Genomic DNA, 24,181 nt, shown 5'->3' on the forward strand with positions numbered 1-24,181 from the left:
TGAATGTCGATGCAAAATATTCATTCAGCATGTCAGCTACCTGAGCAGGATAATCAACAGTAGACCCATCGATATCAAGTGGACCAATCTGATTCATCCCCCTCCTTCTACAGTTTACATAAATAAAGAACTCTTTGCTGTTTTTCTTTGCATCCCTTGCCAAAGATTTCTCATAATCTGCCTTCGCCTGCCTAACCTCCTTTATAACTTGGTTACAGATCAACTTGTATCTATCATAGGCTTCTGTGTCACGTGTTAATTTGTATATAATATTGGTGTAAATATGTATCCCATCCATTTTTCTTCTCTGTCATATGTCTCATTAGTTCATCTGACATCCACTTAGGCCTAAACCTTGAACAATATTTCTTAGTTGGTATGTAAAGCCTAGTAGCTTCCGAGATAAGTTCTTTGAATGGTTCCCATTTTGAATTTGCTGTTGGTAACATTATCAGTTGATCCCACTGTATAGAATTTAAATACTGTCTCAGTCCATCGTAGTCGCCTTTACGAAAGAAATACCCCTTCCCTTTACCCCTAATGGTAGTTACCTCTTTGAGTAAATCTCACTTCAGCACACTGTGATCACTGCCACCTAATGGTTCATTTACCTGCAGATTCTTAATGCATGAAGAATCACTATTGATAATCAAATCAAGAGTATTACTCCCTCTAGTTGCCTCCCGAACATGCTGTTGTAGAAAACAATCATCGAATAAATCCACAAAAGCTTTGCTAATGTGTGAGTGACCAGCCCCCAAATTCCAGTCAATATCTGGGAAATTAAAATCTCCCATTATAAGACTCTCTAATTTACTGGCCCACTCTATTTCCCTGTACAGTTTCTTATTATACTCATCAGAGTCATTAGGCCTATAGCACACTCCTACTCTCAATTTTGATCTCCCGATGCTTATGTCACTCCAAATTGACTCGACACTGCATTGTCCAGCAATGTCAACTGGCTTCACTTCCTTGGATTTGTTGTTTCTTAACTTATAGCATAACCCCCTGCTCCCTTCCTAACCTGTCTATCCTTTCTGTAGACATTGTACTCCCCAAATTCCAGTTCTGCATTCCTTATATCTGTGTGACACCACGTCTCTGAAATCCCCACAATATCTGTCTTTGATGTTTTTAGCAATACCTCAAATTCATCAAATTTATTTACTAAACTTCTAGCATTGGTGTACACGCAAGTATACGTGCACCTGTTCTTTTTCTTAGCTACCCTAACACAACCCATGTGTTTACTTGTACCCCAATGATTCCCAGCAGTCTCTGAAATATCCTGCAACTTATTTTCCAGGCTGCTGCTCATTCCAATAGAGGCAGTGCAAGAATCACTTTCACCTCTGCCAGTGGTTACTATTAATCTATTAGTCCTTGTATTCCCCCAATCTAGCAGTTTTCCGACCCACCTAACACTGCCTCGATAGCATTAGCAAATATTCTTGCACCCTTTCTATTTAAGTGTATCCCATCTCGGTAGAAGCAGTCTCTCCTGTTAACAAGTACAGTCCAGGCTAAAAAAATTCTATCCCTTGAGCCTTGCACAATCTTTCCAGGGCCGAATTGGTCGACAAGGCTCTCATCATATACTCCCTCCTATTGTGTCTGGGCTGAATTGCAGACTCTTTCAAATTCAACCCTAATTCTCGGCTTTTGTTCAACAGTGACCTGTATTTGTTAAGTAATTCTGTCGGTCTCCTACTCTTAATATCATTAGTGCCAACATGTACAACTATATCACCTTTTGTGCCCTTAAAAGATGATATCCGCTCTACAACGTCGTCAACCTTTGCCCCTGGCAGACATAACCTGGTCGTGTTCCACCTATCCTTTTTACAAAGCATGTTTCCCGTTTTCCTGACAATAGAGTCACCAACAACTACTAGTTCCTTTTGGACCAGCGCATTCTGCCTTGGGGGTTGCCGTTGTGTTTCCGTGATGACCAAGTGCAAGCTCTGACATTGGTGTGGGCAGCTGAGAGCTTGATGGGCCCCCTCACTTTTAATCCTTCGAGGGCATCCACCCTGTCCTTCAAGCTCTCATATAGGCCCACAAGAACGCCGAGTTGTTGCCTGATATTGATACACTCCTTGCATCGCGCACACACAAAGACATCCCCCATGGCAGTATCATGTCCTGTACCCGACTGCTCCAAAAACATCAAGCAAGGAGTGCATTTTAATAGGCTGTGATTCAGAGGGAACTGGCCCCTCCTCAGTTCTGCCGTGAGCCACAGCACTCCCATTAGCTTGAGCCTTTTGCTTTGCTGCTCTAGTCTGAGTCACGATTTAGATTTAATTTCAATAAAATTTCAATTTCAGTACAAAGTTAAAACCCTAAACTTATATCCCAACACAGTTATAACACTATATTTATGTTTCAGTATCGAGTGTTATCTACGAAATCCCTTTATATAACTTCCGTATCAAGTTAAGTATTAATTATTAATTTTTTACTCATTATTTATGTTATGTAACCCAAGTCGTTATATGTATAGTTAAAAGTACAATTTAATTGACAATGAAGTTCAACAAGATTAATTGACAATATTATGTACTATACTATACTATACTATATTAAGCTTATGCTATCTATTTCGAGATATTTTTTATCGCGTAACAATGGCGGCAATTTACGAATGGTAAACACGTGGATTTCATACCCTTTCCGATACTAAGTAATACCTACAAAATCTCTATCTAAGTTACTTTAATCTAAGTATCGTAAATAGGAATATAAAGCTATTCTAGAAAATAAGTTAATATGCCAATTTAAGCTAATAAAACAGAAAATAAATCAGAAAAAACTTCTCTGTTCCAGGAGCGGCAAAAATGTACATCTGCACAGGCTACACTCGTTCTCAAACTCCCAAGCTTGGAGCTCTTTGACTTCCTCTCTTTGCAACTTGACTTTCTTCAGTCCAACTTTCCTAACAGTGAGATAATTTTGCTTGGTGATTTTAATGTTCACAACTCCAGCTGGCTTCCGTTTTCTAGTCACACCGACCCAGCAGGTCGAGATGCTGAGGCTTTTGCAATTACTAATGACCTAGCACAGATTGTTCATTTACCTACAAAAATACCGGACAATCCTAATCATACAGCCAATACGCTTGATCTTTTTCTCGCCAACAGCCCTTCTAAGTACACGGTCGAAGTGAGAGGTCCTTTAGGCACTTCAGATCACAACTTGGTGATTGTCTCTTCTCCAATGGAACCTTTATCTCATGGCTATTCCCAACCTCGTGTTGTTTGGCATTACAAGAATGCAAAATGGGATGACCTGCGAGACTTCTTTTCTTCTTTTCCTTGGTCGGATTACTGTTTCAAAACTTCTGATGTTAATATTTGCTCAGATCGTGTCAGTGAAATTATTCTTGCAGGAATGGAATCCTTTATCCCACACTCCACTTTAAAATCTCATCCTTTATCTAAACCATGGTTTTCCAATAAATGTGGTAAGGCTGTTCAAGAGAAGAATGTTGCACATCCTATTTGGATTGTTTCTAATTCTTCAGTTTCATTTTCTGCCTACACCACAGCTTGCAACAATTGTAAAGCAGTTATTAATCAGTCCAAACTGGAGTTTGAACAGGCTAAGAGTAGAAAACTTGCTTCTTGCCCTAATGGTAGCTGTGCATTTTGGTCTCTTGCCAAAGCTATTGGCCGCAACTTTTGCCCATCTCTGCTCCCACTTCTGTCCAAACCAGATGGTTCTGTTTTCACTTCAGCCAAGGATAAAGCTGACCTGCTAGCATCCCATTTTTTTTCCAACTCATGTATTAATGATCTTGGTAAAACACCTCCCACCATTCCTAACATGCTACATTCAGTGTCTCCTGTAGTCTTCCGTCAAAAGGATGTCAGAAGGATTTTGATGAATCTTGATGCTAAGAAAGCTCCAGGTCCCGATGGTATTTCTCCACTTGTTCTCAAAACCTGTGCTCCTGAAATTACTCCTATTCTTTGCCACCTTTTTTCACTCTCTTATTCCAAATGTGTTTTTCCTTCTGCTTGGAAATTTGCTCATATCCAGCCAGTTCCTAAAAAGGGTGCAAATCCCTCCCATCCAATTATCGTCCTATTTCAATTACTTCTACTCTTTCTACAGTAATGGAGAAATCAATTAACCGCCAACTCTTAAACTACCTAGAAACCTTCCATCTGATTAACAATCGCTAGTATGGATTCCGTCAGTGTTGATCCACTGGTGATATTCTGGCTTATGTTACTCATTTATGGACTAATTCAATGGAAATGTTCGGTGAAACATAAGTAGTTGATCTTGACATCTCAAAGGCTTTCGATCGTGTTTGGCATAAATGTCTTCTAAACAAGCTTCCATCTTATGGCTTGCCAACTGTTTTTAGTAATTGGTTATCCAGTTTTCTCTCTGATTGCTCACTGAGGGTGATGGTAGATGGCTCTCTGTCTTCTAACTTCTCCACAAATGCCGGTGACCCCCAAGGTTCAGTTCTTCCTCCCACTCCTTTCCTCTTGTATATTAATGACCTTCTTCCATTGACTGGAAATCCTATCCATAGTTTTGCCGATGATGGCACATTACATTCCACTTTCCATTTTGAGAAACCTTGTCCTGCTCAATCAGCTGCAATTTCTCGAAAATCTGCTACAAATTCCTTAAATGCCGATCTTCAGGTAAATCTCCAGTGGGACAAAGACAACTTAGTTGATTTCAATCCTTCCAAAACTCAGTCTTGTCTTATATCTCGCAAAAAGGATTCTTCTGCTCCTATGCTTATCTTTAGTGACACTCCAATTTCTAGGCAAAATGATATATCTCTTTTGGGGATTACCCTGACTTCTAATCTCTCTTGGCACAAGCACATTACAAATATTGCTTCCTCTGCATCTAAAAAACTTGGTTTTCTCTTTTGCTCTCGGCATTACTTTTCTTCCAAACACCTGCTCACTATGTATAAATCGCAAATCCACCTTGCCATGGAATATTGTTCCCACATCTGGGGTGGTGCCCCTAAAACCTCTCTTACGCTTCTTGATTCCATTCAGAAGAGGGCAGTTAGGTTAACTAATGATTCATCTCTAACAGTCTCTCCACTCGCTGTCTCATAGACGTACTGTTTCTGCTGCATGCTTCTTCTACAGATACTTCCATGGGCACAGTTCTTCTGAATTGGCTTCTATAATTCCCGCTCTCTCTTTCAAAACAGTCCGAACACATGCCGCCACCAGCCAACATCCATTTACTGTCCAACTTCAAACACACAGAACGAACTTTTCATCTTCCTCATTTATTCATTCAACTCTTGTTTTCTGGAACAACCTTCCTTCGTACGTATTTCTTGAAAATTACAATCTACAGAAGTTCAATTCTAATGTCAACAAATATCTTCTTTCGTCTTCTCAACCTCCAACCCAAGCACAGTACTAAATACTATAGGTTCTAATACCTCTCGTGTTTGGGGTTCACATAAAAAAAAAAAAAACCTCCAGTCCATGGGGACCTCCCCTAAGTCCATGGAAGCTCTCATAATTATAGCTAAGAGATTGCTTAGTTTCTTTGCTGCCTCCTTTAATATAACTGGATATAACCAGTCCAACCCAGGTGCTTGTTGTTGTTGTTTGGTTTTATGAGCATTAGCATCAGGGAATGACTCCGGATATGCGCTGGTCATTCCATGACCTTTCCAAATCCTCCGTATTTGGTGGTTACGGGCTCGAACCCCGGTCTAATCAAGAAGCGTGTGCTATGCACTGCTGCTCCTGCCCACCTGGCTTTGGAGGTGCCTACCCCAGGTGCCTTACTTAAGTTTAACTTCAATAATTTCTCGTCCATTTTGCCCTCAGTTATTACAAAATCACTTAGCCCCCTGTTAAAGTTCGATAAACTTCTGGCACTCCTCATGTGTGAATGTAGAGGCAAAATACTCTTTCAGTTTATCAGCTACCTGATCACGATCATCAATAGTCAACCCATCTATGTTAAGTGGTCCAATCTGATTCATCCCTTTCCTGCTAGAATTTACATAAGTAAAGAACTCCTTGCTGTTTTTCTTTGCATCCATTGCCAAAGATTTCTCATAATCTGCCTTCGCTTCCCTAACCTCCTTTGTGACTCGATTACAGACAAGCTTATATCTGACATAGGCTTCTGTGTCCTCTTATAATTTATATGCATCCCGTACATTTTTCTTCTCTGCCACGAGCCTAATCATTTCACCTGACATCTATTTAGGCCTGAATCTTGAACAGTATTTCTTAGTTGGACTGAAAAGCCTAGAGGCCTCCAAGATTAAGTCCCTGAAGGCTTCCCATTTAGAATTCAACATTGGTAACATCATCAGTTGATCCCACTGTCCAGATTTTAAAACTGTTTGAGACCCCTGTAGTGAACTTTACGAAAGCAAAAGCCCTTCTCCTTAGCCTTGATGGTAGTTACATCTTTAAGTAATTCCCATATCAGTACACTGTGATCACTGTTGTCCAGTGATTCCTTTATCTGCAAATTCTTAATGACTGAATAATCACTGCGAATAATCAGATCAAGGGTATTACTCCTTCTGGTTACCTCTCGAACATGCTGCCGTAGAAAACAGTCATCCAATAAATCCAAAAAAGCCTTTCTAGTGTGCGAGTGACCAACCCACAAGTTCCAGTCAATATCTGGAAAGTTAAAATTCCCATTATAAGACATTCTAATTTACTGGCCTACTATTTCTCTTCACAATTCCTCATACTAGTCAGATTCATTAGGCCTATAACACACATACTTCCTCTCATTTTTCCTTTCGCAGTGCTTATGTCGCACCAAACGGACTAAACATTGCATTGTCCACCAACATCAATTGGATGCACTTCCTTATTGGATGCTTTTCATGCTGCTGCTCATTCCAATAGAGGCATTGCAAGAATCATTTTTGCCTCTGCCTGCGGCCACTGTTAACCTTTTAGTTTGTGTATCCCCCCCTCCCCCAAGCTAGCAATTTAGTTAGCTAGCATAAAAGTCAATGGAAATGGCATTTCTTAGGAAATAGCAAAAATCTCAATAAGTGATTTGGAGGTCCAGCAGTAAACAACCATTTAAACTTGTTTATATTTAATTTCAACTCCATTTTGCTTTCAGTCATAACAAATCATTTAGCTTCTTGTTAGACTTTGATGAACCTCTGGTCTTCACTTTCCAACAGAATTCCTCACATGTGAATGCAAAATACTCATTCAGTTTGGCAGCTATGTGAGCAGCTACATAATCATTGACAGTCGGACCATCGATATCAAGTGGACCAATTTGATTCATCCCCTTCTTTCTAGAGTTTACGTAACTAAAGAAGTCTTTGCTGTTTTTCTTTGCATACTTTCAAAATGTTACTCGTAATCTGCCTTTGCTGGCCTACCCTCCTTGGTAACTTGATTACAGAATAGCTTATATCCACCACTGACTTCTGTGCCTAGGATGCATATAAATTATCAGCAGCAAATAGAATTTGCTGCTGATAATTTATATGCATCATTTGCATTTTTCTTCTATGCAGGAGCCTAATTAGTTCATCTGAGATCCATTTAGACCTAAACCTTGAACAGTATTTCTTAGTTGGCATGAAGAGCCTAGTATCTTCCAAGCAGTGTTGAATCCAGAGTGTTTGCCGTGGGGGGAGGTATAAACTTCGGGGTACACACCCGGGGGGGGATTGGAAGTATATATGTATATTTTTTATTATTATTTAATATTTACAACATATGTATATGTTACAAACAAATCTGTATATTTCTAAATGAATAAGAGAATATGAGAAAATGAAATAGGAAACGAAAGGAATTATTTATTATTTAAAATCCAAATACTAACAATCAGTTCACAAAAACCACCACCATCAAAATCATCACCAATTGTCATCATTCCACTATCTCATGTATCAATGAATGAAGCCTTGTCACAGTGCCCGGTCTGTGTACTTCTCGTTGTCGTTGATTTCACCCCATTTCCTCCTCCCTTAATGATATCAGTCTTTACCATGTCCTGCCACCTCATTCTTGGTCTCCCCCCTTTGGTCTTTTGTTCCTTAACTGCAAATCCTCCATTTCAAATGGGACCTTTCAATCCTATTCTGGAGTTTTTCAACCTGAATTCTCTCCCTAATCACATCATTCCTGATTTTGTTGCATCATGTCTTTCTCACTATGATCCTCACAAATCTCATTTCTGTCCCCTGCATTCTGTTTTCATCCTTTTTTCTCATAGTCCAAGTTTTAAATGCATACGTCACAAATGGTACGTAATAGGTCTGATGTATAGAATTCTTAGACTACAGTGATATGTTCCTTTTCCAGATCAGATCTCTTGTCTGCCTGTACAAATTCCCCTCCGCTGGATCCTTCTACTTATTTCTTAATCTGTCACTACAGTCTTTGTAGTGGAGTGCTTCCCAGATACTTGAAATTTTAAGCATTTTTAGCTCTTTCCCTACCACTGTTATGTAGCCGTCAGGCTTGCCACTACTCTTTAGAACCATTACTTCAGTCTTCTCCTGATTGAAAACCAATCCAAATTCATTGGCCATACTAGCCCATATAACAACTTGCCATTGCACAAAAACCACATAAGTGACAATAATCGCGGTTTAATAATATGAAAATCACCGATAAAAATTTGAAGGGGAAAAAAAATCATTCAAATTATAATCAAACTACGAGTATTATAATAATATTATTTTTCTTTGTGCGACTGTTCAATATACAGGGTAGGTAGTTAGGGTAGTTAGTTAGGGTAGTTAGGGTAGTTTTGTTAGGGTAGCTAAGAATAGAAACAGGTGCATGTATACCTGCGTGTACACCAATGCTAGGAGTTTGGTAAATAAATTTGATGAATTTGAGGTATTGCTCAAAACATCAAAGGCAGATATTGTTGGGATATCAGAGACGTGGTGTCACACAGATATAAGTAATGCGGAACTGGAATTTGGGGAATACAATGTGTATAGAAAGGATAGACAGGACAGGAGGGGAGGAGGGGTTATGCTATTAATTAAGAAACACATAAAGTCCAAGGAAGTGAAGCCAGTCAACATCGATGGACAGGGCAGTGTCGAGTCAGTTTGGTGTGACATAAGCATAGGGAAATCGAAATTGAGAGTAGGAGTGTGTTATAGGCCTAATGACTCTGATGAGTATAATAAGATATTGTACAGGGAAATAGAGTGGGCCAGTAAATCAGAGAGTCTTATAATGGGGGATTTTAATTTCCCAGATATTGACTGGAATTTGTGGGTTGGTCACTCGCACACTAGAAAGGCTTTTGGGGATTTATTGGATGATTGTTTTCTACATCAGCATGTTCGTGAGGCAACAAGAGGGAGCAATACTCTTGATCTGATTATCAGTAGTGATTCTTCATGCATTAAGAACCTGCAGATAAATGAACCACTAGGTGGCAGTGATCACAGTGTGTTGAAGTGGGATTTACTCAAGGAGGTAACTACCATCAGAGGTAAAGGGAAGGGTTTTTGTTTTCGTAAAGGAGACTATGATGGTCTGAGACAGTATTTAAATTCTGTGCAGTGGGACCAACTGATGATGTTACCAACAGCAAACTCAAAATGGGAAGCATTCAAGGAACTAATCTTGGAGGCTACCAGGCTTTACATCCCAACTAAGAAATATTGTTCAAAGTTTAGGCCTAAATGGTTGTCAGATGAACTAATGAGACATGTGGCAGAGAAGAAAAATGCATGGGATACATACAAATTAATGGGTGACATGGAAGCCTATGATAGATATAAGTTGGTCTGTAACCAAGTCACAAAGGAGATTAGGCAGGCAAAGGCAGACTACGAAAAATCATTGGCAAAGGATGCAAAGAAAAACAGAAAAGAGTTCTTTACATACTTGAACTTGAGAAGGAAAGGGATGAATCAGATTGGTCCACTGGATATTGATGGTTCAACAGTTGAGGATCCTGCTCAGGTGGCTAACAATCTAAACGAGTATTTTGCATCTACATTCACGCATGAGGAGTTATTCAGGAAGGAGAATGATGTAGGTAAAGTAAACATTGGCAGTGAGCTGGATGATTTTGTAATAACTGAGAGGGAAGTGGAGGAGAGATTGTTGAGGATAAACATAAAAAAGGCACCTGGGGTGGATGGGATCTATCCAGTTATATTAAAGGTGGCAGCAAAGGAAGTATGCAAATCCCTAGCCATAATTATGAGAGCTTCTTTGGACTCAGGGGAGGTACCCATAGACTGGAGATGTGCAAATGTAACCCCAATTCACAAAGGAGGATCAAAGGCTGACACAAGTAATTATAGACCTGTTAGTTTAAATTCTGTTCCAGGTAAATTAATGGAGGCACTGGTTAAAGAAGCACTGCACGATCATCTAGACAAGAATTCCGTTATAGCTCAGACACAGCATGGTTTTGTTAAGGGCAGGTCTTGCCTGACCAATTTGATTGGATACTATGATGTAGTCACAAAAGAACTGGATGCAGGGAATAACTTTGATATTATATATTTGGATCTTAGAAAGGCTTTCGATACTGTTGCACATGGAAGACTGCTGCACAAATTGGAGCAGTGTGGCATTGGAGGCAAATTGCTGCTATGGATAAGGGGATGGTTGAGTGGCAGAAGACAGAGAGTGGTAATCAATGGACACTGCTCAACGTGGACTAATGTTATTAGTGGAGTTCCTCAAGGTTCAGTGTTGGGTCCGTTGTTGTTTTCGGTGTTTATGAATAATATTGATGATGGGATATCAAGTTTAATGTCCAAGTTTGCAGATGATACAAAGGTTGGCAGGGTCGTTAAGGACACTACTGACGCTATGCTGCTGCAACAGGATCTGGAAAGGTTGAACAGATGGGCTGAGAGGTGGCAAATGAAGTTTAACATTGACAAATGTAAAGTACTACATATGGGATACAGTAACCCCAGAGCAACGTATAAACTCTGCGGTACTACACTGACAGTGGTGGAGAATGAAAAGGACCTGGGGGTAATTGTGCAGGCAGATATGAAGTTCTCTGAGCAGTGCAGACGAGCTGCAAGAGTAGCTCATGGTGTCTTGTCAATGATATACAGGAATTTTTCTAGCAGGGATAAGGAGGTGATTATTCCCTTGTATAAGGCAATGGTTAGGCCACATCTTGAGTACTGTATACAGGTCTGGAGGCCTCATTTCAAGAAGGATGTAGAGCTGCTGGAACGGGTACAGAGAAGGGCAACAAGATTAGTAAATGGAACAAAGGGTTGCTCTTACGAAGAAAGGCTTAAGTTTTGCAAATTACAGTGTCTGGAGACTAGGCACCGGCGAGGTGATCTGATAGAGGTGTATAAGGCTTTGAATGGTTTGAGCATGCTCAATGCCAATGGGATTCTTCATCTTGCTCAGAATAATCACCTCAGAGGGCATAAATTCAAATTGAGGAAGGACGGATGTCGGATAGATGTGCGGAAATTTGCCTTTGGCCAGCGGGTGGTTGGTTGGTGGAACCGACTTCCATCACTTGTTGTTGAAGTTGATAGCCTAAACAAATTTAAAGCTCAACTGGACAGGTATTTCAAACGAACGGAGGGGTGAAATGGGAGTGGGTTTTTTTTTTTTTTTTTTTTTGGCTGATGCTGAATAAGCTTGCTTTCTTGCATCATATGCCTCTACTAATGCTAATGCTAATACATTGAACAGTGGCACAAGCAGTTTAACAGATTCTTTAAAAGGTACTGAATTTAAGATTGTGGCCAGACCAATATGGAAATTATATATGCTTGGTCAACATTTCTTGCAGTGATTGTGACTAACCTTAGCAAGGATCAATGTGATTTCGCTGAATGTTCATATAAAACACAGCATGCATCCTTAGTTCGTGCTACTCGTACAGCAGCATCAGAATTAGCCTTACATGCTGTTTACGAAAAACATATTTTTATTTAACGAGGCCAAAATACTTAAGTGTCCAAATATACTTACAGTCTCATATTTATACAAGACTGTAAATTGCAGAAATCATCGAAATTAAATTATATAAGAAGTCTTATTAACATTTGCCATCCATATCAAATCTCCAATTCATGGTGTTCTACTTGCATATGCGAAAACAAATCTCTCTATTTAAGATTCAAGCTCACATACTCCATAATTTCGAATAGATGTGTGGAAATTTTAGTCAACGGATAGTTGATTGTTGAATAAACTTAGCTGTAGTTGTGGAAATTGAAAGCTTAGATGAACATTTGGAACAAATCGATTGGTGAAATGAGAAGGGTTTTTTTTTTTTTTTCATATTTATTATTTATTTTATGGCTGATGCTGTATAAGCTTGCTTTCTTGCATCATATGCATCTACTAATGCTAATGCTAATTTCCGTTTCCTGTGATCACGACATACAGTTGAAAAGCACTGTCTACTTCAGAAAGGAAAATAATTTTTCAAAATTTACATTAAACTTTTTAAATTAATTTTTAATTAATTAAAAAAAAAAATCTTAAATTGTAATTTGAATTTTTAATAAATTTTTGAATTGTTTTCAATTCACTTTTTACTGTAATCTTTTTGCATTAATCTTTTATTCGTTTTAATTTCTGGAAAGTATCATACAGAAGTGTTCTATGTATCATATTGATGTAAATTTCTCTTATTCTTCTACAAATATTAATATCCATGTAGAATATACTAAGCATCATGGCTTTGTTATATACTATCAGATACATATATAATAAAAAGATTACAAAATGTATTGTTTATAGGCTGTGACCAAACTGTTTCATTTGCAGTTAGTAAATAAAGTGTATTTAAAAATTAGTAAATAAAGTGTAAACATTAGTAAATAAAGTGTATGCTTATGTTAAAAAAAACTGAGGGAAAATGGTAAATTTTTTTCGGCTATAATGTGTTTCGCTTAAAACAAGGATATTAAAGTTCTCACCCAACACCAGTGTTATATTAAGGTTGCACTGTATTATAAGTTGGTCACAGCTCTTCATGGACATCCGACCAAGGTCAAAATTCACAAGATAAAATATAAGAATAAGTATACAAAGGAAGAATTAACCACAAGTGCACTCGTGTTGAGAAAAAAAACAAATGAAGGGAATGTGAAAACCATAAAGCAAAACTGTCGACGATTGAAATAGTGGCTGCAGTAGACTCGACTCTTCTCTCTCGACATCATTTAGCTCTTCCCTTGAAAGCTGCAGGACACCCTCTAATTACAATATTCTGCGGAGCCAATGAGGAAAGTCACTGAGGTTCACTAGACTCACAATTAAGGTGAATCTATTCATGGCCTATGATCCAGTCATCATACAAACAAAGAGTTGGTCGCAAGTAGACCATTTGTGTGAAATGCTATCAAGAGATGGTTTGTGTAAAAATAAACGGAACCTGAAAACCTTAAAAAAAAAAAAGTGCCGACACTTGAAATAGTGGCTTTTAATATTGCCCATTTAATTATTTTGAAATTTTCATGTCTTTTGAATTTTAGGGATTTATTTTTGCTGTATACCACCTAATGAGTACCACACTTAGTTGATGTGAATTTTTGTGTTGTGTTTATTTGACATAAATTTATTGAATTCGTGTTTTATAATTACAACATTGTGGTAACTGATAATAAGAAGCACCAAAGAAGAATATTTAAATTAAAATTAAACAAAAAATGTGGCAAAAATTTCAACATCTGAAGTCTTTCAATGAATATTAAAATAAAATTTACTAGTATTTGCCAGTGTAGTAATTTTATTTCACTGGGGATGAAACTCACTCTGATCACCTCCTGGATTCAACACTGCTTCCAAAATTCAATCCTCGAATACTTCCCATTTAGAATTTGCTGTGGGTAACATTGTCAGTTTGTCAACTATATAGAATTTAAAAAACTGTTTGAGACCATTGTAGTCAGCTTTTTGAAAGCAAAAACCCTTCCCTTTACCCCTAATGGTAGTTACATCTTTAAGTAAATTCTACATCAGTAAACTGTGATCATCCCCACTTGGCAGTTCATTTATCTGCAGATTGTTAATGCATGAATAATCACTGCTGATCATGAGATCAAGAGTTTTACTCCCTCTCACTGCCTCTCAAACATGCTGCTGTAGAAAACAATCATCCAATTAATCCAAAAAAAAGTCTTGATAATGTGCAAGTGACCAACCCACAAGATCCAATCAATATATGGAATGTTAAAATCCTCCATTATAGGACTTTCTGGTTTACTGGCCCACTCTATTTTTCTGTACAGTTGTCCATTGTACTCAGAATCATTAGGTCAAGAACACACTCCAACTCTCATTTTTGCTTCCCTAGTGCTAATGTCACACCATACTGCCTCAATATTGCACTGTCCACCCATATCAACCAGATACAATTTTAGCCTTAGATTTTATGTGTTTGTTAACTAACAACATAATCCCTCCTCCCTTCCTATCCTGATTATGCTTTCTGTTCACATTGTAGATACTCCCCAAATTCCAATTCTGAACTTCTTTTATCTATGTGACACCAGGTCTCTGATATCCCAATGATGTCTGCCTTTGATGTCTTGACCAGCACTTCAAATTCATCAAACTTATTTACTATATTACTAGCATCGGTGTACATGCAAGTATACATGCACCACCTGTTCTTACTCTGAGACTGCCAGAGCAGCCATTTGAATCTTGACAATGATATACTGGAATTTTGCTAGCAGGAATAAGGAAGTGATTATTACTTTGTATAAGGCAATGGTCAGGCCACATCTTGCATACTACATACAGATCCGGAGCCCACATTTTAGGAAGGATGTAGAGCTGCTGGAACAAGCACAGAGAAGGGCAACAAGATTGGTGAGGGAAACAATGTGGTAATCCTACCAAAGAAAGCTTAAATTCTGCAAATTGCAGCATCTGGAGACTAGGCACCTAGTGGATCTGATTGAAGTGTTTAAGGGGTTGAATAGTTTAAGCAAATGCAATGCCTACTGGATTCTTCCTCTTGCTCCGATTACACACTTGAGAAGGCATAAATTCAAACAGAGAAAAGAGAGTTGCAGAATAAATGTATGTAAATTTGCCTTTATCCAGGGGATGGTTGATTAGAACAAACTTCCCATTTGTCATTGCAGGAGTTCATAGCTTAAATAAATTCAAGGAAGAACTGGAAAAACTTTTGGAACAAATGGGTGGGTAAAATGGGAAGTGTTTCTTTTCCTTTTTTTTTGGCTGATGCTGTATAAGCATGCTTTCTTGCATCATATGCCACAGCTATTGCTAAACTCGTAGTTACCCATTCAACCCACTTATTCAACCTATTTAACTTTTTGTTTCTATGTTGACTCCCAGCAGTTCTTGAAATCCACAATGCCTTGCTGCTTATTCCAATAAAAGAATTACTGCAAGAATCACTTTCACCTCTGCCTGCTGCTGCTACTGGCAATCTACTAGTCTGTGTATCCCCCCGCCCCCAAGCTAGCAACCTGCCTAATTTGTCCTTGATAGCATCAGCAAATATTCTTGCACCCCTTCTATTTAAGCATATTCTATTCCTGTAAAAGCATTCTCTCCTGTTAACAATCACATACTACGCTGAGAAAAATTCTACACCATAAGCCTTGCATAATGTCTCCAGGGCTTAACTGATTGACAAGACCTTCATTATATACTCCCTTCTATGGTGTCTGAGCAGAATTACAGACACTTTCAAATTTAACCCTAACATAACATTTTTTCAACCTTGACCTGTACTTGTTAAATTAATGCCAATGTACAGAATATAGAAACATTTAAAATTTCAATGCTTTCCAATTAGAACCTTGAGAAATATGGAGGCCTTAAATCTAAGTTGTTATAGTGCATACGCACTCACTACTGAATAAGCTTGAATCATAAGTGACTTCAAACTCTTATTTCAGCATTTCACAAGAAAGGCAGAAATTGATTTATGTATCATTCATTAAATATTCAGGAGTGTGTACATATAAATAGATCTACACTTCAGGGAAGCTTTGATACTATTGCACATCAAAAACTGCTTTACAAATTGGAGCAGTGCAGCATTAAGGGCAAGTTGCTGCTATGGATAAAGGGATGGGTCTGTGGGAGAAGACAGAGAGCAATAATTAAAATCAATGATGGACACTGCTCTTCACGGACTAATGTTATTAGTGGAATTCCTCCAGGGTTCTGTGTGTGGCCCCTTGTTGTTTTCCACATTTATCAATAATATTGATGAAGGCATATCATCATTAATGTCTAAGTTTGCAGATGATACAAAGATTGGCAGGAGTGGTTAATGGCATTAATGATGGTATACTACTGCAATAAAATCCAGAAAAGTTAGCAGGTTAGTTAGGCAGATGGGCTAAGAAATGGCAATTGAAGTTTAATATTGAAAAATGTTAAATTTCAAGGACAGAATACATGGTTACTATGGGGTTACTGCTGCCCATTTCACCTACCTTCAATGTTAGTTGGAAGGGCACCAGTAATCCCAGAGTAACATATCAACTGTGTGGTTCTACACTCAGGGTAGTGTAAAATGAAAAAGACCTGGGGGTAACTGTGAAGTCAAATATGAACAACAAAAATATGATCAGGAATATAATTAAACAGATATTTTTTATCATTATTTCTCCATGTGGTACATGAATCGTTTTATGATATTTAAAATTATCTAGAGATCTGGGTTAATGGCCAAAACACTTCTTTCATGTAACCCCACAGAGAAAACATCAGTAGGGGTGAAATCAGGGGATCTTTAAAGCTACTCTAGATCCAAGGTTCATTCATTTATTGATGAATTTTCCATAAAAAATGCTCTTACAGTGAAAGAATAATGTGATGGACATTATTCAGTTAATGAAAACATGAGTGGCTAATATTCTAACTTTTCTTTCCCTACTTAAAGTCTGAAGAAGTACATTATTATGATTAACTTATTTTTAAAATTAGAATTCAGGAATAAATATCAAATATTCCTGATATTTCTGAGCCAAACTCAGGAATTCAGGAATAAATATCAAATATTATCCTGATATTTCTGTGCCAAACTCAACTATTTTTAAAAACACATTAAATAAAGAAATTTAATATTTACCTGTAATAATTCTGCTAACTGAAGTTCCTTGATGCTAAGTTGAATCATTTCTTTGTTGTCTACGGTTGTACCATATTTAGAGGCACTGATCATTTTTCCATCTTCAAACATCATCCTCTGAACATTCACCTATTAATTTAAATTAGTGTAAAAATGAGAATGATAGTTTTGACTTACCTGAAAATACAAGCAAGCTTTGAACTGAGTAAAATCTGAGCTGAATGTTTTATACATGATATTATTTTTGTTGTCTAACTGTAGAAAAGAAGAAATTCTATACCACACCATCTCACAGTGAGCTACAACTAATACAGAGATATGAAGGAATTTGGGACAGAGCTGCAAAGACCAGCGACTATATCATTGTATGTAATTAATGAGAGAGAGAGAGAGAGAGAGAGAGAGAGAGAGAGAAAGAGAGATTTGGTTTGGTTTGGTTTTGGTTTTATTGGCGCATTAGCTACTAGGGCTATAATGCGCCAAGACCAAAGAAAAAGAGAGAGAGAGAGAGAGAGAGAGAGAGAGAGAGAGAGAGAGAGAGAGAGAGAGAGATATCACCTGGGTTATTGAATTTAAGCTTATCATAGTTATTTATGAGCATTCACTTATCATACATATGGTACTTGAGGCTATCAGAAACATTCTCTTAAGTGTACCAAGTTGCATATGCTACCTGGGAATCTAAAATGCCAATGGAACTGATTATTTGGGTGACACTCATTTCAAAACACCATTGTGAAGTGCAGGTAGAGGATTTGGCTGTTACAGACCAACCAGACCTTTTGGCCCACTTTATCATAAAAAAAATAAATAATAATAATAAAGTGGGCCAAAAAGTCAGGTCGGTCTGTGACAGCCATATCCTCTACTTGCACCTTCACGATGGTGGAACTTTAGTAACCCTGGTAAACACTCACTCCCAAGCGCAAATCCTGAAACACGGCACCTAGTACACTAGAGATGGCCACCCAAGTGCAAACCAATGTAAACAGGAATCAAGGAGTGATGACCACACCACATGAAGGAATGCCACCTCTCTGTGTTACCAGACAATAACAGCTGGCAGATGACTCTTATCAATCGGTGCAATACCACTACTCTGCTTATTGCATACTTGAAGTGGGGAGCCCATGTTTAGTCTCCGGAGCAAAGCTGTCTTTTGAAGTTATGATGGACATCAAGATCCAATCTTACTCTCAATTCAAGGATACAGCTCTAAAACAGTGTTTGCAGGCCGGCCACTACATAGCCCATGTAGCCTAACCTGTTTGTAACTCTCTAGCAGGGCTCTCTGATCAACTAGTGTATAATTCCTGCTACCAGATAGCAAGAAATTGTGACTCAGCCAGATAATGAATGGAGGGAGTCCAAGTAGTGTGTATACAAGGACCACTGTGAAGGCCATGTTATGTCAAGGAGCTGGGTATATTCTTACCATGTGTATACCATATCCAAAAATTAGAATTAGCATTAGTAGAGGCATATGATGCAAGAAACCAAGAATATACAGCATCAGCCAAAAAAAAAAAAAAAAACCTTCCCTTCTACAATGACAGATAGAAGTTTGTTCCAGCAATCAACCACCCGCTGGCTAAAGGCTAATTTCGGCACATCTATTTCACAACTGTCCTTCCTCAATTTGAATTTCTATCCACTCAGGTGATTAATCTTGACAAGACCAAGAATCTAAACAGGATGAGCATTCAATGCTCAAACCATTCAAGACTTTATACACCTCAATCAGATCATCTCGCAGGTGCCTAGTCTCCAGACACGAGAGAAGAACTTTAATTTGCAGAACTTTAAGCCTTCTTCATAAGAGCAACCTTTGTTCCATTCATTAATAATCTTGTCACCGTTCTCTGTACTGGTTGTATCAGCTCTACATCCCTCCTAAAATGAGTCCTCCAGACATGTATATGGTACTCAAGGTGTGGCCTGACCTTTGCCTTATACAAGGGGATAATCACCTTATCCATGTAGGAAAAACTCCTGTATATCATTCACAAGACCCCATAACCTGCTTTGGCAGCCCGTCTGCACTGCTCATAAAACTTAATATCTGACTGGACAATTACCCCACGGACGATTTTCATTCTGCACTACTCTGAGTGTAGTACCAGACAGTTGATACTTTACACTGCGGATACCCATATGCAATACGTTACATTTGTCAATGTTAAACTTCAATTGCCACCTCTCAGTCCATCTGCTCAACTTTTCTAGATCCTGTTGCAGTATTATTGTCATTAAAATCCCTGCCAACCTTCGTATCATCTGCAAACTTAGACATTAAGCTCGATATACCTTCATCAATATCATTAATAAATACAGAAAACATCAATCGGCCCAATACTGAGCTATCGGGAACTCCTTTAATAACATTAGTCCACAAAATGCAGTGTCCATTGATTACCACCCTCTGTCTGTCTTCTCCCACTCAATCAACCCATTATCTATAGCAGCAATTTGACCCAATTCCACACTACTTCAATTTGTACGGTAGTCTTTCATGTGCAACAGTATCAAAAGCCTTCTGAAAATCCAAGTACAGGCACACCTCGGTTAACGTTACCCCTGATAACGAAGACAGCAATTTCAAGCCCCATTTAACATAAAAAAAATATTCCAGTTTAATCACCTGAAATCTAAACAAACTGAAGAAATTATAGAAACCTTTGGGGCTTCTCGTGGTTGGTTCGAGAAATTTAAAAAACGGGCCAGGATTCATAGTGTAAAATTAACAGGAGAAGCTGCAAATAAGTTTCCAGAAAAAACTAAAGGAAATAATTGAATGTCAAAATTTTCCAAATTTGGTGTTCAATGTTGACGAAAGCGGTTTGTTCTGGAAACGGCTACCAACAAAAAGCTTCATTTCTATTGAAGAAAAATCAGCTGCTGGGTTCAAAGCAGCCAAAGACCGTTTAACGTTACTCTTTGGATCAAATGCCTCTGGCGATTATAAATTAAAATTGTTATTAGTTTACCATTCAGAAAATCCGAGGGCGTTAAATGGTAACATAAAAATGAATTTACCTGTAATATGGAAAGAAAATAGAAAAGTGTGGATTACCAAGGAGTTATTTACTGATTGGTTTGTTAACCACTTTTGTCCTGAAGTAAAATGGTATTGTCAAAAAAACACAACTTTAAAGAAAAAGCTCTTTTGTTGTTAGACAATGCTCCGGGACATCCTACTGATCTTAACACGTTGGACACATGCATTCCTGTCAAAGTTGTGTTTCTTCCAGAAAACACAACTTCCCTGATTCAACCATTGGATCAGGGAGTAATAGCATCATTTAAAGCTTATTATCTGCGTCGAACATTAAGCAGTTTAACTGAACTAGAGGATAAAGAGGAAATCACAGTTAAAACTTTTTGGAAAAATTACACCATTAAAAACGCAATTGAAAACATTGATAGCTCTTGGAAAGAAGTCACTAAGAAATGCTTAAATGGAGTTTGGCACAAAATATGGCCAGAAGTTGTACTAGAAGAAGAAAATAACATCCAAGAAATCAGAAATGAAGTTATCCAGATGGCTCAATCAATAGGTTTTGAAAATGTCGATGAAGAGGATGTTAGAAATTTATTGAATGCAGAAGATGATGGTTTTTCAGTGGAAGATTTAGAAAACCTTGTTAGCAACGAAGACAAAGATAATGAAGACGAAGTTAAAGAAGTTCCTGCCAAAAAAGTGTTAACAACCAAAGATTTAAAAAGGTGCTTAAATGACATTGAAAACGTTTCAAATTTTTTTAGTGAAAATGATCCTGATTTAGGAAGAAGTGTTATTGTTAAGCGATCAGTGTTAAATGCAATAACTCCGTATAGGCAATTGCTAAATGAAAGAGGAAAAAAGCATAACAATCAATTTTGACTCATATTTTAAAATGTGATTTCACTTTGTATGTAAGTTGACTGTTTATTTAATAAAACTTTTCTTTGTTCGAAAAAAAAGCTTTTCATTTTCTTTACGTAGGAACGTATCCCTATTCTGGCCATAGTATTTTTACCTCTGAAAACGAAGTAATTTCGTGGAACGCATCCTATTCGTTATTCGAGGTATGCCTGTATAAGATATCAAAATTATCCTTTGCATCCAGCTCCTTTATGAGCACACCATAGTATCCAATCAAATTGGTCAGACAAGACATCCCCTTAACAAACCCATGCTATATCCGAACTAGAACTGAAGTTTTATCTAAATGATCCTGCAGTGTTTCTTTAACCAGTGCCTCCATTAATTTCCCTAGAACAGAAGTTAAACTAACAGGTCTGAAATTACATGTGTCATCCTTTGATCCTCCATTGTGAATTGGGGTCACATTTGCATATCTCCAGTGCTTGGGTACCTCCCCTGAGTCATAGGAAGCTTTCATAATTATGGCTAAGGGTTTGCTTACTTCCATTGCTGCCTCCTTTAATATAACTGGATAGATCCGATCCACCCTGGGTGCCTTTAAGTTTATTTTTGACAATTCCGCTGAACTTTACTATCAATTATTTTAAACTCATTTAGCTCACCGCCAGAGTTTAATACACCTCTGGCATTCCCCTCCTTGAATAACTCCTCATGTGTAAATGTTGATGCGAAATACTCATTCAGTTTGTTAGCTAGCTGAGCAGGATCATCAACAGTTGAACTATCAATATCAAGTGGACCAATCTGATTCATCCCCTACTTTCTAGAGTTTACATAAGTAAAGAACCCTTTGCTGTTTTTCTTTGCATCCTTTTCAAAAGATTTTTCGTAATCCGCCTTTGCCTGCCTAGCCACCTTTGTGACTTGATTACAGACCAGCTTATATCTACCATAGGCTTCTGTGTCACCTGTTAATTTATATGTATCCCATGCATTTTTCTTTTTTTTTACATGTCTCATTAGTTCATCTGACATCCATTTAGGTCTAAACTTTGAACAATATTTTTTAGTTGGTATGAAAAATTTAGTAGCTTCCAAGATTAATTCTTTGGATGCTCCCCATTTAGAACTGGCTATTGGTAACATCATTAGTTGGTACCACTGTACAGAATTTAAAAACTGTGTCAGACCAATGTAGTCACATTTAGTATGTGACCACCAATGTGGTCACATACTAAATCAAAAACCCTTCCCTTAATCCTGATGGTAGTTAACTCTTTGAGTAAATCCCAAATCAGATCACTGTGATCACTGCCAACTAGTGGTTCCTTTATCGGCAGATTTTTAATGCAGGAAGAATCACTATTGATCATCAGATCAATTGTATTACTTCCACTGGTTGCCTTCTGAAGATACTGCTGTAGAAAAGAATCATCCGATAAATCCATAAAAGCCTTGCTTGTGTGTAAGTATGAAAGTGAAAATCCCCATTATAATGCAATCTGATTTAATGGCCCACTTTATTTCTCTGTACAGCTGTTCATTATACTCATCAGAGTCATTAGACCTATAAACCACACCTACTTTTAATTTTGCTTTCCCAGTGCTTATGTTACACCAAACTGATTCTTTTTTTTTTTTGATTTGGTAGTTGTTGGCGCATCGGCTTCTGTGGCCATATTGCACCTCCCAAGGTTTTTGCAGTACTTTGATCCAAGCCCGAGGCGGGAATCGAACCCGCGACCTTTGGGTTGCCGGGCAGGTACTTTACCCACTCGGCTAGCCCGGTCGGCCCAAACTGATTCAATACTCACTGTCCACCCATATCAACTGGCTGCTCTTCCTTAGATTTTGTGTTTCTTAACTAATTGCATAACCCCTCTTACCTGCCTATCCTTTTGGTACACATGTTAATCCTCAAATTCCAATTCTGTATATCTGTGACACCACGTCTCTGATATCCCAACAATATCTGCCTTTGATGTTTTCACAAACACCTGAAATTCATCAAATATATTTACTAAACTTCTAGCATTGGTGTCCACACAAGTATACATGCACCTGTTCTTATTCTTAGCTACCCTAACAAAGCACATGTACAAAGGGTACTAGGAAAGTTTTGCAATACAGCTTTGTTTATTTAATTTTTTCAAAGTAATTTCCTCTACATTCAATACACCTCTCCATCCTCCGAAACCAATCTTTAAACCAGTTCTGCCAAGTTTCACTAGGGAGTAAAGCACACTCATTGTCCCAAGCCCGTAGAAGGTCCTCATCACTGGAAAACCGCCTCCCTTTTAGCTTCATTTTCACATGCAGGAACAGTGCAAAGTCGCAGGGAGCAAGGTCTGGACTGTAGGGAGTGTGCTCGAGAAGTTTCAGTCCTGTCGTGGTCAAATATTCGGTGCAGGCTTTGGCGCGGTGAGCGGCAGCATTATCGTGATGGAGGTACCAGGTGTCCATTCTTGACTTTGGCCGCAGGTTCTTCATAGATCCAATGACTTTAGGCAGGCATTGTTCAGTATACCACTTAGCTGTGACTGTCTTCTGCGTGTCCAAAACGACACGTTCCACAATTCCACTCGATTTGAAAAATACAGCTATCATTTTCTTCTTTACAGATCGGGATTTTCTGACAATTACGGGTGTGTCGTCATCATCAAAGACCCAAACTTTGTTTTGAGCCTTGGTCGGCAGATCGTAATAGAGCCAAGTCTCGTCACCTGTCACGATGTTGTTCACATACCGAGATTGTCCTTTATCAAACTTTTTTAATATCTCCCGGCACCAAGTCACACGTCGTGTCATCTGCTCTTCAGTCAGTTGATGCGGCACCCAGAGAGAACAAAGTTTCTTCATGTACAAATTATCTTGCAGAATCGAACGAATTGCTGGTGCATTTAGGCCCAAAGTATCCTCTATCTGTTGGTAGGTCACTCGCCTGTTTACGTCAAGCATTTTCCTCACAGCATTAACGTTTTCCTCCGTAACTGACGTTCGTGGCCTTCCCGGCCTCTCAGAATCCTCCAGAGTGAAATTTCCCCTTTGGAATTCTCTATACCACCTGAATATCGTTGTACGATGTGGACAATCATCATCTAGTGCAAGAGTCATTTCTTCTAAGCACTGGTCTATGGTTAAACCACGCATGAAATTATACCGCAAAACTGTCCTTATCTCATTTCGTGACCACGATGCCATCGCAAGCACTTTACACTCTCACTACTAATGAATAACTGAGCCCATCGA

At 38.3% G+C, this 24,181-nt stretch overlaps 1 protein-coding gene across 3 annotated transcripts in view; it reads right to left on the reverse strand.

Annotated features, from left to right (window-relative positions):
• LOC150078525 (mitochondrial 10-formyltetrahydrofolate dehydrogenase) overlaps positions 1-24,181 on the reverse strand; it is a 910,691-nt gene that overhangs the window by 604,824 nt on the left and 281,686 nt on the right. For all 3 annotated transcript variants that reach the window (XM_090385282.1, XM_090385283.1, XM_090385284.1), the window contains one exon: positions 17,065-17,193. In XM_090385282.1, the coding sequence (XP_090241408.1) occupies positions 17,065-17,193 (129 nt within the window). The remainder of the gene's footprint in view (positions 1-17,064; positions 17,194-24,181) is intronic.

The sequence above is a fragment of the Mastigoproctus giganteus genome, chromosome 11, assembly GCF_048544385.1.
Source record: "Mastigoproctus giganteus isolate SK-2022 chromosome 11, ASM4854438v1, whole genome shotgun sequence".
NCBI classification, from domain to species: domain Eukaryota; kingdom Metazoa; phylum Arthropoda; class Arachnida; order Uropygi; family Thelyphonidae; genus Mastigoproctus; species Mastigoproctus giganteus.